Here is a 17204-nt window from a genome sequence, read left to right on the forward strand (position 1 = left end):
TTTTTTGTTTTTATCTCTATGTACCAAACTGTCCACTACTGACACTGGCAACGCTGCTCACCCTATTTATCCCACTCGTGGATGAGGTTTTTGAAAATGTTGGCTGGCCGAGCGCAAAGTCGCATGGGCAACGAAAAATGGGCATCAATTGGCTTTTTAATGGCCTCTTAATTAATGGCATGTGCAGCTCCGGCACCCGCTCTGCCCACCAAATTACGCGGCTGTGCAATGACTTCGGGGCTCTCACCTGACGTCACCGCACGCTATTTTACGCCCGATCGGGTCGGGCACGCGCCCGTGGGATGTAAAGTTCTGCCCTGTTTTTTCCCCTCTTCTGCATATGGACGTTGATGTAGTGTTTTAAGATCATCCCAATAATTTAACTTCGGGATTCCACGGTTCAATTCACCAAGGCTCCTTCGGCAGCACCTTCCAAACCCATGACTTAGACCATCAAGAAGGACAAGGGCAGTAGATGCATGGGAACACCCATCGCCTACAAGTTCCCCTCTGAGCCACACACCATCCTGACTTGGAACTAAATTGCCATTGCCTCACTGTCGCTCAGTCCAAATCCTAGAACTCCCTTCCCAACAGCACTTAAGTGTACCTATACCACATGGACTGCAGCAGTTCAAGAAGGCAGCTCACCATCATCTTCTCAAGGGTAATTAGGGATGGGCAATAAATGCTGGCCTAGCCAGCAGGGTCCACATCCTGTGAAAGAATAAAAAAATGCCACTGAGAGTGCCAATCCTAATGTTTTAAAAGCACACTTCATTAAGCTTTCCATCCATTGTTTTAATTCACATCTCGATGAGCACAAAGTCAAACTTCCTACTCTCAAATTAAAATTTTTAAAACAGAATTAAAAAAAACATTATATGGCATGAAAGCAAAAAAACCTACCTTTTCTTTCCAGCTGAATTTGGTATTCTTATCAAAAACCTCATGTGCTCCTCCCCCATATTGTGCCAAGATTCTAAGTATATGGCGATTTGCTGTTGATCTAATTGGAAATACAATAATTAAGCGTTCTACAACTCATGATGCTGCAACGTATGCTATGTGTGTCATGTATTTCAGCCCATTGCTAACGTTTACCACATGTAGAAAGCTGAATTCCATGATTAGCCATGATTAAACAGTGAAATCCAAAAAATATTGAACAACTGGACTATGTAATGGGGAGGTGGGGGGGGGCGGTGAAGAAGAGTGGCTTTGATATTATTAATCTTGCCACCCTTGAAGTTTAAACCAGTCAGAAACAGGGAGAGGGGAAATGTTTATAAAAAATTACAATAATCTGTTGGTCTTCAATAGACATAAATGGAGATGGCGATCCTGTATTATCTTGCATCCTGTATAAAAACAAGCCAAATGGAGACCAGTTAAAAAGGAACTGGATTGGGTTTGGGCGGGGGCCAGGGAGTCACTGTGAACTGCTTTCAAATTGCTGTCCCATAAAGCAGATGGATATAGAAACTGAGGCAGTAGAAACTCAAAAATAGCTTGGTTAAAGATGCAGTTTGAAAGTCATATGGAAGGTGTAGTGAAAGGGGATTCTTTGTTTAGAAAAATCGATGGTCATGTGTTGCGAGGCCAATACCTACAGTGAGTTGTCTAACTGGAGCTAGAGGAGGATATATTGAGGAAAGGATAGAAGGGATACTCAAAAGGACTGAACTATATCTTGTGATTAATGACTTAAATAAAAATAATAGGGGCATTTAAAATCTGATATTAGGATTGCCTTTAAATGTATAGAGATTGTGTGGTTATGCTTTCTGGTATGCTTCCACTGTTTGGGAAACAAGTAGAATTCATGGAGAAAATTCAAGACATAAATGAATAGTTGGTATCAGTGTAATGAGGATAAGGCACCATTTATAAAAAAAATGAGGATACCTTCAAAATAAAAATAGTCCCGAAAGGCAAGGTGTATTTAAACCAAATAAAAACAGGGACTTGTGAGTGATGATATTGCAGCAATCACAAATCATTTATATTAGATAAATCGGATGGGGAGGAGGGAGGAGGACACGGCAGGGAGGAAATAGGATGGATCCCAGACGAGATTGAATTAATCAGCTGGTACATGGGACACAATGCACAGAATCTACTCAGTCCCGAGATTGAAAGCAGGTCTCAGAGAAAGGTGGAACAGGAGGGTGTTGGGTCAGTGGGCCAATGAGGTTCCACCTTCAGTAATCTTGCACAGGCAGGGTAAAAGAGACAAGGGCTACCCATCAGCAGCATTTTTAAGTGCATGTTTAAATTCCCAATTGTGGGCAGGTTTGGAACTCTGTCAGGATCTTCCCAGTGACCGTCCCTTGCTGAGGCCAAAGCCTGGAGTGGGCTTGCCTGTGGAGCGGGCTTGCTTCCGGAGTGGGCAAGGCGTCTTACACACATGCCCCCACTGAAGAGGAAAAGATTAGCAGACCACAGCTGTGGCTGCTGGTCATTATTGCAGGGGCTTTCCTACCACGGTGATGATCTGGCAGCTGTGGTCATAGTTTTTTGTTTACAATTTTCAGACATATCAAGATAGGGGTGCCCTCTGACAGCAGCACCTCTGCTGGTGGGGCTGCTGCCATTCCAAAGCTGCAGGGCCTCTAATTCGGCCTGCAACCTCAGGAACCCGCCCCTACAGACAGAGGACACAGTAGCAGTCAAGTGAACATCCGCCTCCTGGAAGATCATGCTGCCAGGCGCGCTGCCAGCAAGTGTGGAGTTGGGACGTGTAAATGGTCCTGACCTGCAATTATATTTAATGTGAAGATTCCACCCAGTAATTAGAGAACAAGATAAGGCAGAGATACTGGGAATCTTAAAAGAAGGAACATTTATATGAAGATAATACTGAAAAATGCTGGTGGAATTATAAATAAGATATATATTTAGAGGTTCTTGTAGCAGTAGGGAACTATGCCATAGTAAGAATGTTACAAATTTGGCCAACTCCAGAGGATGGACACAAACAGTCAGGGGCACAAAGTGTGTCAAAGGATCAAGTGGACAATAAAGGAATTGGTGCAGTTGTACAAGTCAGAAGGTGAATGAAATAGTTCTAGAGGGAAGCAGATAAATAACAAAGGATATACTTTCGATAGAGATTTCCAATAACAAAAAAGTACAAGCTCACAACAGGAGTATGCTTAAAGGCTTCCTGTCGGCACAAGATGGCTTGCTTTGTGAAGTGGTAATAAAGGAATGTGAGAACAGCAAAGTTATTTTAATGGTTATCTTTAATCAACCTCTTTTAAATTGGGGAAACACAAATTGTTATAAACAGAGCTGGCAACTATAATGCTCAGTTGGTCCATGGCCCAGTGTGTTAAAAGAATTCTGAAGGGTGGTGCTCATCTCAAAGCATTAATAAATCTCCATAATGCAGAAAATGGAAGCTGTGGTATGCCAGAAGGTTTGGCGGCATAGAATGTTCAAACTTATGATGATATGGATTCAGAAATACCAAAATCTAGGAGTCAATTTTAGAAAAGATGAATACAAAGTTAAGCAAATGAACGGAGGAGGGTTGTTCACCAACAATCCAGTCAAGGCAAAATGGAATATTTTTTGCAAGCATAATGCTGAACATGCAGAATCAATAATTACATTACATTAAAAAACACAGACTAAATAGTCAAGACCCAAATGAAAAATAAATAATTGACTCCAACTGGATAAATAAATAAATTCAAACCAAATTAAAAACCTCTACAATTCCTGTATTTAGAAAGTTGATTATACTTGGTGGGATGTATATAAGAATATGCGGAAACATGTTTAAAGGCTGATCAGAGGGGCAAAGAGCCACTAAAAAGCAAACATAAAGACAAAAAAATTTAACAGAAAGAAATTATTTTCATATTACTGTTACAAAAGGGCAGTCAGAGAAGAGGAGAAAAACAGAAAAGAAACAAATACATTTGAAATAGCGGATGAGCTCAGGATAATACGAGGATATACAAGGGAAGGCACAAGCAACATGTTCTCCCAAAACAAAGTTATCCCAGGAAAGTTTGATGGGCTAAAAATTAGTCTGCATCCATTTTTGGCACTGGATTTATGATCCTCCCAGACCTGATCTGATTGAGAAACACAGCACACATACTTTGTGCTGTCTCATCATTTACCTGATTTAGTATGCAGCCGAGAATGGCTTTTGCTACTGGCTGGCTGCACACTTAACATGAGGCAGAGAGGGGCTCCCAGGTTCATGGATGTGGTGTTGAAGGCCTTAGTCATGGAGGTCAGGAGGAGGTGAGAGGCCATGTTTCCGTTGGGGGAGATGATGGTGGCAGGAGGCCATCAAGGAAGATCTTCTGAAGGGATTGGAAGGTGGTCAGGTAGGTCAATGCAAGGAATGTGACACTGAGGAGCAGGCAACAGTATTGGGAAACATTCAATAACTCTCGTGTAAGTGATCATCTGTGATCTCTGCAGCTGTGTCAAGATCCTCTTCCTTCAGTGGGTCCCTCTTGCCAGTGCTAGATTGTGAAGAGTGTAGCATGCAACCACTATCAGTGACACCTGCTCTTGGGGGTACTGTAGTGCAGTCCCTGAACGATTCAGACATTGGAAGCACATCTTGAGAAGACCGATGGTCCTCTCTATCATTGCCCTTGTGGAGGCATGACTCGTATTATAACGCTTCTCTGCCTCTGTTCTTGGGTGGTGGAGAGGCGTCATGAGCTATCTCTTCTATGGATAGCCCTTGTCACCCAGCAGGCATCCATCCAGTCGGGTTGGGGCACTGAAGAACCTTGGCACCTGGGAGTGTCTCAGGATATAAGCATCATGGGAGCTGCCAGGGTACCTTGCACAGACTTGTAGAATTTACATCCTGTGGTCACACACTAACTGCACGTTCATGGAGTGGAATCACTTCCTGTTGATGAAGACACCCAGCTGACCCCCTGGCGCCTTGATGGCCACGTGTGCAGTCGATTGCACCCTGGACGTGGGGGAACCCAGCAATCACTGCAAAGCCGCTGGCTCGCTCAGCCTGGCCTGCCTCATTCATATGGTAAAGAATGAAGGTCAGTACCTGCCTGAACAGAGCTTCTGTCACCAGCTGGTGCAACTGTGGACAGCTGATTGGCAGACTCCACAGAGATCCCCCACTGACCCCTGGAAAGAGCCGGAGGCATAGAGGTTGAGGGCCACTGTGATCTTCAGAGCCACTGGCATGGGGTGTCCACCCACACAGTCGGAGCTGAACTCAGGTCCAATCATCTGAAAAATGGAGGTCACTGTCTCCCTTGAGAGGCAGAGACTCCTTCGGCATTGCGTCTCTGACACATTGAGGCAGCTGCATCCCCACCTGTAACTCCTGGCAGCAGGATAGTGGCATCCTCTGTGGCCCTTTACGTCTTGGACTTCCTGCTGGCCTTGCGCCCGTTGTGCCTGCGCTTCTCCTCCCACAGGTCACTTCCCTGGAAGCTGCATTGGGACACCTGGCCTGCTCTCTCTTTTGCCCTTCTCTTCTTCCTCAGAGAGATGCCACCAGCGGAGACCACAATCCCCATTACCAGGGTAACAGAAGGCTGTCTGATACCTGGACGGGTTCACATGGTCTGAATCCTCCAGGGGCCTTGGAAACACCAATGAGTCCTGAAATGAAGCCTGGAAATGCTAAGAATGAAGCCCCAAACAGAGATGAAACTGCCAAGTACCAATAAGTCACCAGCAGCAAACTATATACCAAACTGCCCACTGCTGATACTGGCAATGCTGCTCACCTAATTTATCCCACTCGTGGATGAGGATTTTGAAAATGTTGGCTGGCCACCTCACCATTTTGCCTGTGCGACAAGCACAAAATCGCATAGGCAATGAAAAATCAGCATCAATTGGCTTTTTAATGGTCTTAATGGTGGGCGCAGCTCCAGCACCCACTTGCGCCTGCCGACTGAAATATCGCATGAGTGCGCGATGACGTTGGGACGCTCACCCGACGTCATCGCGTGCTATTTTATGTCCGATTGGCCCATGGGACGCAAAATTCTGCACTATTAGTTAATCTCACAGCTGTGTAGATTCAGGGTAAATTTTAGATATAGATAATAAACTAGCTGAAGATTGGAAAACAATAAGTAGAAGAGTTAGATTAGGGTGAAGAGAAATGACAGTTGCCTAAGGATCAGTGTTGGTATTACTACTGTATCTAATTTATATCATTTATTTGAACTTAAGCTCAATGCAACTTGGTCAAATTTGTTGATGATACCAAACTATGAAGCTCAGTAGAAGCAGAGGAAACAGCTCAAGATGCAGAGTGAATTGGATAAAGCAGTATTAGAGTAGAACAATATCAGATTAGATTTAATGCAGACAAATGTGATGTACACACACTGAATGGGAAAACAAATAACACAATTACTCTGTAAATGGTGATCAAAAAGTTGAGCAAGTTATAAAAGACCAAGGATCTTTTAGTATTCTTAAAAATCAAAATGACTGACCAATGCACAGCAGCAATAAACAAAGCCAATAGAATGTTGAATTATATAGCTAAAATAGGAAATAGGTTAACATAAGTCATCGGAACTCATGAAAAAGTTGGTCAGACTACACAGTCTGTTTTGGCCATTGAGATACGAGGGGCATCCAAGCATTGGATAGTACAGATAAGTGCCTAAGGCTCCCCTTCAAAGATTTCAGTTAAAAAATTAGTTTTTTAAGCCTTGAAAGATGATGTCCAATTGAGGTATACAATATCGTAAACTATATCAAGAAGGTGAATCTTAAAAGTTAAATTAATCTACAAGGCATTTAAAGACTTAAACTAGTGAAAGGAAAAAAAAAGGACTGATATAGGATAGTTCTTCTTGAAGAGCAGAGATCAACACATGGAATGGCCAACAAGAGTAATAGAAACAAAAATCCTGTATTATTTTAAAAGCCATTGGATGCTGCATTGAGGCGGCTTTTGTGTCTTTCTAGACAGGCGAGTTAGGATGGGTTATATAGCTTTCCTCATTATCTTATCTACTTGCGGCCAAATTAAGATTGCCATTAGAATAGACCTCAACATATTCTTTGGGTATGGTATGCAGCAAGTACATAAAAGAAAGAAAATAAAAAACAAAAACACTGACAAACACATCAGTTGGATGTGCACGAAAGTGGTCCCACCAATGCACAAACCAGCCCTAGGTCGGTTTCAAATATCCGAATCCCAGGTTGGAAGTCACAGAGGGAAAGGTAGCTGAAGCTAAGGGTTTTAGTTACATTATGAGGATAACAACCTGGTAATCACAATCATACCTATCTGTCACACAAAAAATGCATTTTAATGCATCCCATTGATTTTTTTTAGAATTTAAAAATTTTTTTGAAGTTAAGTACAGAAAGTCCTTTTACAGTAGGAATATTTGTAAACACAAGAGGAAGAGTGCTCTCCCTGATTTACTTCCTCTCCATTTTGTGATCCTTATTTGCCAGTCATTGTTGCAATGATGGATTGATAACCTCTTCCACATGGAGCTGCCTAGCATTCACCTGGCAGATCTTCACAATGGCACTCGAGGTCTGTAACTCATAATGACATTTTTATGGAGCACTGGATGTCATGATCCAGTTGCAAATTGGCAAAATACTTCAAGTAAAATGGCTTCTATTTATTTGTAATTATCTGCTTATCAAAATGACTTACCCAACACCACAAGTAAATATCCTGGTGTGTTTGACATTCTGGTGTACCATCTTCAGTGTAAGAGCTTCATTCTGAATGTGTCCATCAGAAATCAAAAGTATATTGCGTATCCTTTTGGATGGGGCAAGTAAGTTCAGACTCAGCAATGGTCTCCAGAAATCTGTGTTTCCCATTGGTTTCTGTACAGACTTTGACAGAACATGAAAACGAAAACATTATTGGTTAAGTGAAGCATTATTTGGATAACTGTTCCAAGTTGCCACATTTACTTCAAGATTGTGAATTAAGCTCATTATGGATAACTAGTAGAAAGTAACTCCTCACAAATTCTTATATTCTAATAGGTAATATGACAGTAGCAACCAGCATGTTGTAGAGACTTTTCCAAATTCAAATGGGTATTCTTCACATTCCAACATCATTTTGCACTGATGTCTATGGCATCTGAATGGGCAGATTTTATTTTGGAGTGTCGATCCTCAAAAAAATTGCAAGAATGTTAACACATAGAAAGGAGCCTTATTCTTGAGTCAGTTCTACATTTTGTCAAATCAAAAAAAAGGAATGGCATAGAAGGAGATCATTCAGTCCACTGTGCCTGTGCCAACTCTCTGTTAAAGCTATCCACTTAATGCTATCTCCTGCTCTTTCCTCATTGCTCTGCAAATTATTTCTCATCAAGTATTTTCCTATCAAGTATTTATGAGGTAGATGCTGGTGTAGTGATAATGTCACTGAACTAATAATCCAGAGGCGCTGGCTAATACGCTGAGGACACAGGTTCAAGCCTCACCATGACCTTTTGGAATTTAAATTCAATTAATCAAATCTAGAATTGAAAGCTAGTCTCCATCGTGGTGACTACGAAACTGTTATGGTCCCAGAGCCGCTGCTCCCAGTCACACAGGCTGAAGGATAAAACAACAACAAGACCCCATTTTTTCATTATTTGATGGGATGTGGGCATCTCTGACAAGGCCAGTATTTGTTACCCATCTTTAATTGCCATAGTGGCTCAATAGGACATTTCATAGGGCAGTTAAGAGTCAACCGCATTTCTATGGATCTGGAGTCACATGAAGGCCAGGCCAGATAAGGATGGCAGATTTCCTTTCCTAAAGGATATTAGAGAACCAGGTGGGTTTTTATGACAATTAATGATAATTTCATGGTCAGCATTCCTGAGACTACCTTTCAATTCCAGATTTGTTTCTAAAATTGAATTCAAATTTGACCATGATGCGATGTCCCCATAAAACCAGTGGCCTAGCTCTAGCGCCAGCCGTGATTTCCTAGTCCCGGTGGACTCGAGAATCACAGCCAGTGCCATGGAGTGGCCAAGTGGCAGTAGGCTGGCCATTGGGAAGCGGTGGCAGGGAGAATTATTATATATCCAACCAGTGGGGAAAAGTGCACATCCATGACTGAATGCCAGGGAGAGAGAGAGAGAGAAGAATATGGTAGCAAGAGAATGGAATTTGTAGTGGGGACTAAAGTCAATGGCTTCAGTATTCCCAACGTTTATTTGGAAGAAATTTCTGCTCATCCAGTACTTGATGTCAGATAAACAGTCTGACAATTTAACAATAGTGGAGGGAATCAAGAGTCAGTGGTGAGATAGGTATGGGTATTGTCAGCGTAGCTGTGAAAACTGATGCTTTGTTTTTGGATGTTGTTGCCGAGGGTAGGTTAGGAGGTATATTGGGAATAGGAGGGGACCAGGGATTGATCCTTGGGAGATGCCAGAGGTAATGCTGTTCAAGCAGGAAGAGAAGACATTGCAGGTGATACTCTGGCTATAATTAGGTAGTTAAGAATGCAATCAGCAAGTGTAGTCACACCCAGTTGGATGGCAGTGGAGAGGCGTTGAAGGAGGATATTGTGGTCAATCATTTGTGAGCTCACTATGGTTTCTCTACTACTGTCTACTGCAAGCCTACTTTCACTGGGCATTATACGAGCTGGATTCGTATAGCTCCACACACTATAAAATTGGTCTCATCAGCAAACTTGTAAATAGGGCCATAGCCATTTGCTCACTTTACAAGCTCAATGCAGAAACAGAGCACATCAAACCTATCCTGCAGGACAATGAATATCCTGATAGATCATTATTCGCTGTGTATCATGCAAACTCGCAATTGGGCCAAAGGCAGCCACTTTCACACCTGAAAAGTGCCTGGTCTACCTCAAATTACCCTTGAAAGGCGAAGCATCTAAAAAAATTTGAACAACAGGTTAAGTAAGTCATTTCACACCGCTACTATTCAGTGGCGACGCAAGTCGTATTTTCCACTAATAGGATGCTGGTGCCAGTCCAAAACAACGTTCTGCCTACCATAAAATTGAGCAATGTATGAATTTCAGTGCCAGTGCAATGTCAGGTACATAGGCCATATGTCCCAAGGATTGGCTGATCGAATCAAGCAACATGTTCCACTGGCTGTTTGCAATGGGCAGAGTACAAGCCATATTCAACCAGCCCGCACTGGCAAAACTCAAAACAAAATGTCTACTGTTAGATGTGATTGGATAACACTTGCTGAACAATCTTGAGTGCGCAAATAGCTACACCAACAACCTATTTAAGATAATCAGTCAAACTAGTAACATGACTCATTTCCACTTGCTAGAAGTGATATACATTCTTATGTAGGGACCCATTCTTGACAACAAAATAAATATTTTCAAGCCTCGAGCCTTTGTTTGAATTACTCAGGAGCTTGGGGAGCCTATAGTTCCAGTTGCTTTCCCCATTGCAACACCTTGGTCAGAGTCAACTTGCCAAATAATCAGCATACTTTTTCCTGTGGTACAAATTGTTGTGATTGTTTGAAATTTGGCATTCTTGCGTTTGGCCTGATGTGTTCAAGATGAAAGACTTCATTATAATCAAGTTCTGTACTACCAACTGACTGTTGGTAACAAATCAGTAACAAGGCAATTTACTTTCTGGTTAGCACATGCTCAGTGTTATTAAATGTAATTTAGAAGATTAGTTATTCTGATTATTTTCATCCTTTAAATGTTAAAAATAAAATAAAACATGGAATGCACATGATATGCCTACCAGAATAAACTTCTGTGCAGTTTTTACCGCATCTTCAGAATTTCTTTGTTGCGAACAGTGAAAAAGTTCTTTGTAATCTAAAATAGGAAAACATTAGAATAAGATTCTTACTGAATGCCAAACAGGACTCAGTAATATTTACTATCACAGTGATAACAGAAATCAATAAGACATGGATATTAATAGTCCAGTGCCCTGTTCCTGATAAATTATTAGGGTCAACCTCTACTTCTTTCTCGGTTTCAACATTCTGTCTGTTCACAATTTTCTCCCTCCTCTCCTGAAGGCATTGGATGGCTCACATTAACTTATGGTTCCATGGATCCAAATACCCTTCAATGACATTGCCTTTTTTATAGGATGAATGTAGAACAGCAAGTGCTAAAGGACAATGGTGGCACCATGTTCGAGTAAGATCTTGTCCTTATCCGATGTTTACACGTGTAATTTCCAACAGGAGTCACTGGCTAGTAACCTGGAGCAGTAACATTGAACAACTGGTTCCGACATCGCCTCTCCCCACCACACCTAACCTGAAGAGCACTGAAGCCAACTGCAGTACCCTAGTTCTACTCTGCCTGAAATCACCTAACTTCACAGAGATTAGGAATTGAACTAGTCCACAATTTCAAAAGCTACTGATAAATTCTCAGCTGAGAAATAATTTGTTTCTAGCATTTTAAATATCTGTTTTAGATTTCAAACAGCATTCAACTTTTTCATAATATCAAAATGATTCCAAATAAAGTATCATAGGTTCCCATATGCCAAGTGGCATGCTTGGGTACTTTTATAATGTAGCTTTGTATTGCACAGTAGGTGGTATGAAGTCAAACCAGTATGAACAGTCGCCTGGTGGGGGTCCCACAGTGTTTAGTTTTAATATGTGTTACGACCACAGCCGATGTTATTGCTGAGCAAGTCAGACCCCAGAGCGAAGTTTATCTCACAAGATAAAAGTTACACTGTTAAAACAGTATAACAAAACAGCTCCCAAAATTCACACTTGGTCAAAAGTACACAATTGATCTACCTTTTTGACAACCCTTTTTGGTTTTTAACCATAAAATCCAGTAAACATTACTCAAGTCAAGGAATTGTTGCCGCTTTAATAAAGGTACACCTCATGGCTTCTCAAACACTTCCACTCTGCTGTGGAATTACAAATGGAGGCTCAGAAACAAACTGTTTCCTAAAACAAAGACTCTCCAGACGTAACACTTGGGTGGCTGCTCCCAATTCAACACTTTCACAGCTTCTCAGCAGTTCACAGATAAAGAAAACTGGCCTTCAGTGGGCCACCCCACAGCAATTCTCAGCAGTTAAACATCCCTTTCCTTAAATATCTTTTTACCCCTTTCATCTCAGGTTCCATTGTCCTCAAACACCTCTGAAACTCAACTTCTCCAAATATCAGAATTTTTCATGATTTCTATTTTGCCTCTACTTTTGGGTCAATAAAATTTAATACAACTTTCCCTGTTTACTCATGGAACCCCTGTAAGATGCAAATATCCCTTGGTACCTCTGAACCCCCTTTTGAAATTCAACAGCTAAAAAATCAATTTCCCAACATATCTCAAAGTGCAAATTTCAGATCCAACCTATTTACTTGTAACTCAAACCCACCATAACCTCTCATTACAAATGCACAAACCTAACACCTTGAACCTAACACCTTTAGCCTTTCATCTCTGAGACCTCACAGACAACCTGTCTCTAGTAACCTTCTCCTGTTTAATTAACCCTGGGGACACACACACACACAACTTTCTAAACAGAAAACATAATCACAAAAATATAAAAATATATCATCACATATGCTTGGGACTCAGATTGGGATGCACCCTTAATCATTTACTAATCATGCAACTTTAAATGTTTATATCATAAACATTTTAAATATGATCATATCACAATGAAATAAGGATGATAAATTGTTTTGCAAACCTGTGCCAAAGGCAATTACATTGAACCTGCAGGTGGTTGGAAGATATCTGAGTAGAAGAAGTGCTACCTTTTTGGCCTGTTCAAGAGCTAAGCCCCTCATGGAGTAGGAACAATCCAAACAAATGATAACCTCACAGTCAGAGAGAGTGCCTACATCGAATTCTGGATAAAATGCCAGCATACAGGCCTACAATAAAACATAATAAGAGAACTTTGTTTCAGCAAGATATACAATTTTTAACTTTTCCCACATAGTACAGAAAATAGAGCAAGTTTCATGTCAAACAATCAACAGAATTCGTTACTAAGGCCTATGCAGAAAATTCGGTGGGGATTTTAATGGGTGCGAATCCAGCATTCCTGATCAGTGTTATCACTATTTGGGCATTACTGATTACAGAGTCTACTGTATTAATTCAATTGTAGCATTTAGCTGAACATTGCATATTTAGATTAGATGAGGATATTTTTGATATACACAACATACTAATCGACAGGGCATCAGTCACTCTCTAAATTGAGTGTAAGCAGCAACCCAAGCATCTCAGCTGTATGTATAATCTTTTAGAAAAACAGAAAGGAGAATACTAGGTGTGAGCTCAAACAGTGGTGGAAACGGGTTTAATGGTAATCATAGACGAATAACAGAAAAGGAGTTGCACATTAATGATCTAGTTGTAGAGAAGGTAAAGAGGACAAGATGGGCACAGATCTGGCAGGTGACCAAATGTTGAAGGCTGTAGAGGGGAAAAGGAAGTTGGAGATGTGGCAGTAGTTAGTTATGCAATCATATGAAACCACATAGATATTTCAGGAGATAACATGTAGCCCTGGGCTGTACAAACAGCTATTGTGACAACACCTAAGGTCAAGGGTGTTTTTTTTGAGGAAGCAATGATGATGGTGGTTTTGAAAGGGAGGATAACAATTTTTAATGTCTGCTAACATGGCGGCAAGAATGGAAGTTGGGTGGTAAGCAGATTAGTGGGTTTGTGTTTTGTTACAGATGCGAGGTTTTATAAGATGATTATGTTTTGGACTGTCTCTTTAATTCAACATAAAATGGAGTAATGAAGGGGGTCATGTGATCTGCTACGGGTTCTGCCTGACAACAAGCCTGTGTGCCTTGGTTACCATGGGAACTGGGGACCCAGGTCAGTTGTTATCGAAATGCATATGCCAGGTTTAACACCTGAAAACAAAGGCAGAAGCAGATGTTCTTGTCATTGCAGACTTTCTGTCTCCTTGAACAGAATCAGAGAGAGACAGCGAGACAGAACAGCAGCCATTACGATTCAACAAAATGGGGAGAAGTGAACCCACTGAAAGCTGGGAAAGACTTTGGACCATTTCCTATAAAAACTATAATTCAGCAGAAAGTGTTGTAACTATATATGCGGCGTGGAATTATTGATCTCATTAAGACACTAATAAGGGTTATTTTTTCTGTAGTTTAGAGTATTAGTTGACTACTAAGTAATGTTTAGTTAATGTTGATTTTAGTTTGCTTGTTACAGTAAAAGCCTTAAAACTTGAAATTTTGTTTTGCAATTCCTTGAAGTTGGTTGCTGGGAGTTTAAATCTCTTGCTTAAAGTTATGGGAATCGTAATAGTTTGAGTGAGTAGGTTAGAGGGGATGGGGACAGATGGAAGAGAAATCAAAGAAAAAAAGAGATAGGAATTATGTGTTTAATTAGTATTTTAAACCGACTTATTGAACTTCACTTTGATTATTTGCTTCTGTAGGTTTAAAAAACTTAACTGCTTTAATTTGTCAGCTTTTGCCACCAGCAATCTGGACCATCTTAAAGCAGGCACTGCTGCAGCTGCTATCACAAAAGCCATTGTGCAGACCAGGTTGTCTCCTGCAAGATCTATGTGGCTTTGTACAACTACATTGCTGTCATCCTCAATTACTTGTATTTCGTACCAGGCAAGAGGCTAGTCGACAACCAAGTCACTAAATTAACATTCTACTAGTTAAATTTCTACAGCCAGGAGAGGTGTGGCAGAGTTATATTCCCTACATTCAAGTATAATATGTTGAAACCTGTTGAAAGACAGAACTACTAGCATGCATATTACTAGCATTTAGTAATTATGAATATGAGCTCCAGCTGCATGCAAAGCCCTACAATTGAAAACATAATGGGGTGGGGAGCCACGTAGTCACTCATAGGAATAATTTTTATATAGCAATTTTATTGGTTGGTTTTGTTGCATTTGTTCACAGGTGGTTTTTTGGTGAATAAAGATTTTTATGAAAAAAATGGGAATTTATATTTTACAGGTGATTTTTGAATAGCTGTTTTTTAGTCAAGATGCAGATTGAATCAATCAGCATACTTGTTTAACAGGTGGTAATTTGTCATTTGCTTAATTTTGATCAACAAATTATTCAGGATTTTTGCACTCAAGGCATTTCCCATTCCCAGTGGACATGTGCTAATTATATAGCTAAACAAACTGATGAGGCCACATTTAGAATATTGTGCATACTCTACTGCTAAAATAATATTAATATATTGAAAAGTTCAAACAAGAGCAACTAAGATGTCTTTTGTGGCTGTTTATCTCCCTCGGAAAGTTAATTGGGTTTAATGGGGCAAACTGTATACAGTAAAACCTGTACAAATGGACAGCCCCCAAAAAACAGACACCTGCAAAAAATGTTTACTTCCTGGCAGTCCAAAAAAGATTACATTATAATGGATACAAACTAACACTTGAAATGATTGACACTTGAAATTACATACTACAGACAACCTCCCATCAAACCCACCAGCAACTGAAGAGAAGGGGCATATGGGTAACAGGTGAAAAAAGTGGCTTTTGTGTAATGGAGGTTTCTTTACCCTGCATTCATTGCCGCAGATAAATCACTCTATACCTGGGATTGCAAAGCTCTTTCCCAGAGATAGAAGGGATTCTTTGCCACTATGGAGGCTGGGTAAAGAATTCTCCATTCAACAAAAGCCAGGAGCTGAATGGGAATAACCGGTGCTCTTATGAAATGGAGCAATGGTTCTCTAGGGCATTTAGATCATTTAAGTGGCAATCACTAGTTTAAATTTCCTGCCACATGTCCCATTTCTCACTCTGCAATGTCATCCAACCACTATTGCAGTGAGTCCATGGAGCTAAGTCAGAAGGGGGCTGGAGAATCGTGGATGTTGATATATGTAATATCATCCTCTTGTGGCTATTCGTGTATTTATGTATGTTTGTATATAAGCCAAATCGGATTAAACTAGTTTCAGTTTTGTACCAGATACTAGTGCTTCTGTTCTATGAAGATATCACAATCTGGCAATAATGATGGGATTGTGGATTCTTTAGCCAAACAAATTTGGGTTGGAGAAGCTTCCAGCAAACCAGCAGAGAAACTTATGAGTGCTCTATCTGTGAGAAATAGGCTTGAAAATCCAGTCTAGAGAAAAGTGCGTTGTACATGTGGGTGGACTAACCTTTGAAACAAAAACAAAAGTAGCTGGAAAAACTCAACAGGTCTGACACCATCCACAGGGAGGAACACAGTTATCGTTTCAAGTCCGTATGACTCTTCATCAGAACTAAAGAAATATAGAAATGTGGTGAAATATAATGTGGTTGAGTGGGGTGGGACAGGTAGAGCTGGATAGAGGGCCAGTGATAGGTGGAGGCAAAGAAGAGATTGCCAAATATGTCATAGACAAAAGGACAAAGGGGTGTTGATGGTGGTGATATTATCTAAGGAATGTGCTCATGATGACATTAAGGGTGGAAAGCAGGAAAAGCAAGTGACAGATGGCCCTAGTTGGGGTGGGGTGGGGGAAAGGGATCGAAATGGGCTAAAGATGGCTGAGTCAATGGGTATTATTGGGTGACTGATGGCTGAGTCAACAGGTATTATGGGGTGACTGAGGAGTACAGCTGTGACTGAGAGTGTTTTAGTGCGTATGTGGGGCAGTTCAAAATGTTTTTCACTATGAATAACATCTTCGAAGATCCTGATAATCCAGCTGTCCAGCAAACAGTGGGGGAAAGAGAAAGTGTGATATTTTTGACTGACGCAATCCAGAAGTATATGACACATTCAAAAATTTGCTCGCCCCTGTAAAGTCAAAAGGGATGCCACTGTTATATATTTTGCATAAGCTTAAGCAGCGCTACAACCCCAAGCTGTTGGACATTGCAGAAAGCTATCGTTCTGGAACAAGGAATCAGTTGCCCAGTGAGGGCATTGGACAGTTTATTGTGCCCTAGAAAAAGCTATCAATTCATTGTAATGTTGGAGAATTTCAAGAGAGAGCATTGCAGGAGAGATTTGTTTGCGGTTTAAAAAATGAATGCATTCACAGTAAGTTGATGAAGTTGCCAAAGTTAACTTTAGGCATAGCTTGCCTAACAGCATTGTCCATGGACATGGCAGAACATGACTCAGGAGAAGTCAAATTTAACAACCAGCAGGCATCTGTTGAAGGAAATCCTTCTTCTTCTTCTTAGGCAGTACCTCGGGACTGAGGATGACTTTCTTCCACT

General features: G+C 40.8%; 1 protein-coding gene across 8 annotated transcripts in view; it reads right to left on the reverse strand.

Moving 5' to 3' along the window:
- LOC121284472 (protein mono-ADP-ribosyltransferase PARP4-like) overlaps positions 1–17204 on the reverse strand; it is a 148472-nt gene that overhangs the window by 29822 nt on the left and 101446 nt on the right. For 7 of the 8 annotated variants that reach the window (XM_041199971.1, XM_041199970.1, XM_041199973.1 and 4 more), the window contains 4 exons: positions 12684–12870; positions 10734–10810; positions 7664–7851; positions 910–1009 (listed from right to left, as the gene is read on the reverse strand). In XM_041199971.1, the coding sequence (XP_041055905.1) occupies positions 910–1009; positions 7664–7851; positions 10734–10810; positions 12684–12864 (546 nt within the window). In that variant the 5' untranslated portion in view covers positions 12865–12870. Of the gene's footprint in view, positions 1–909; positions 1010–7663; positions 7852–10733; positions 10811–12683; positions 12871–17204 lie in introns of those variants that run through there. The other variant, XR_005944482.1, reaches the window with a different exon arrangement.

The sequence above is a fragment of the Carcharodon carcharias genome, chromosome 11 (genome assembly GCF_017639515.1).
Source record: "Carcharodon carcharias isolate sCarCar2 chromosome 11, sCarCar2.pri, whole genome shotgun sequence".
Classification (NCBI taxonomy): Eukaryota; Metazoa; Chordata; class Chondrichthyes; order Lamniformes; family Lamnidae; genus Carcharodon; species Carcharodon carcharias.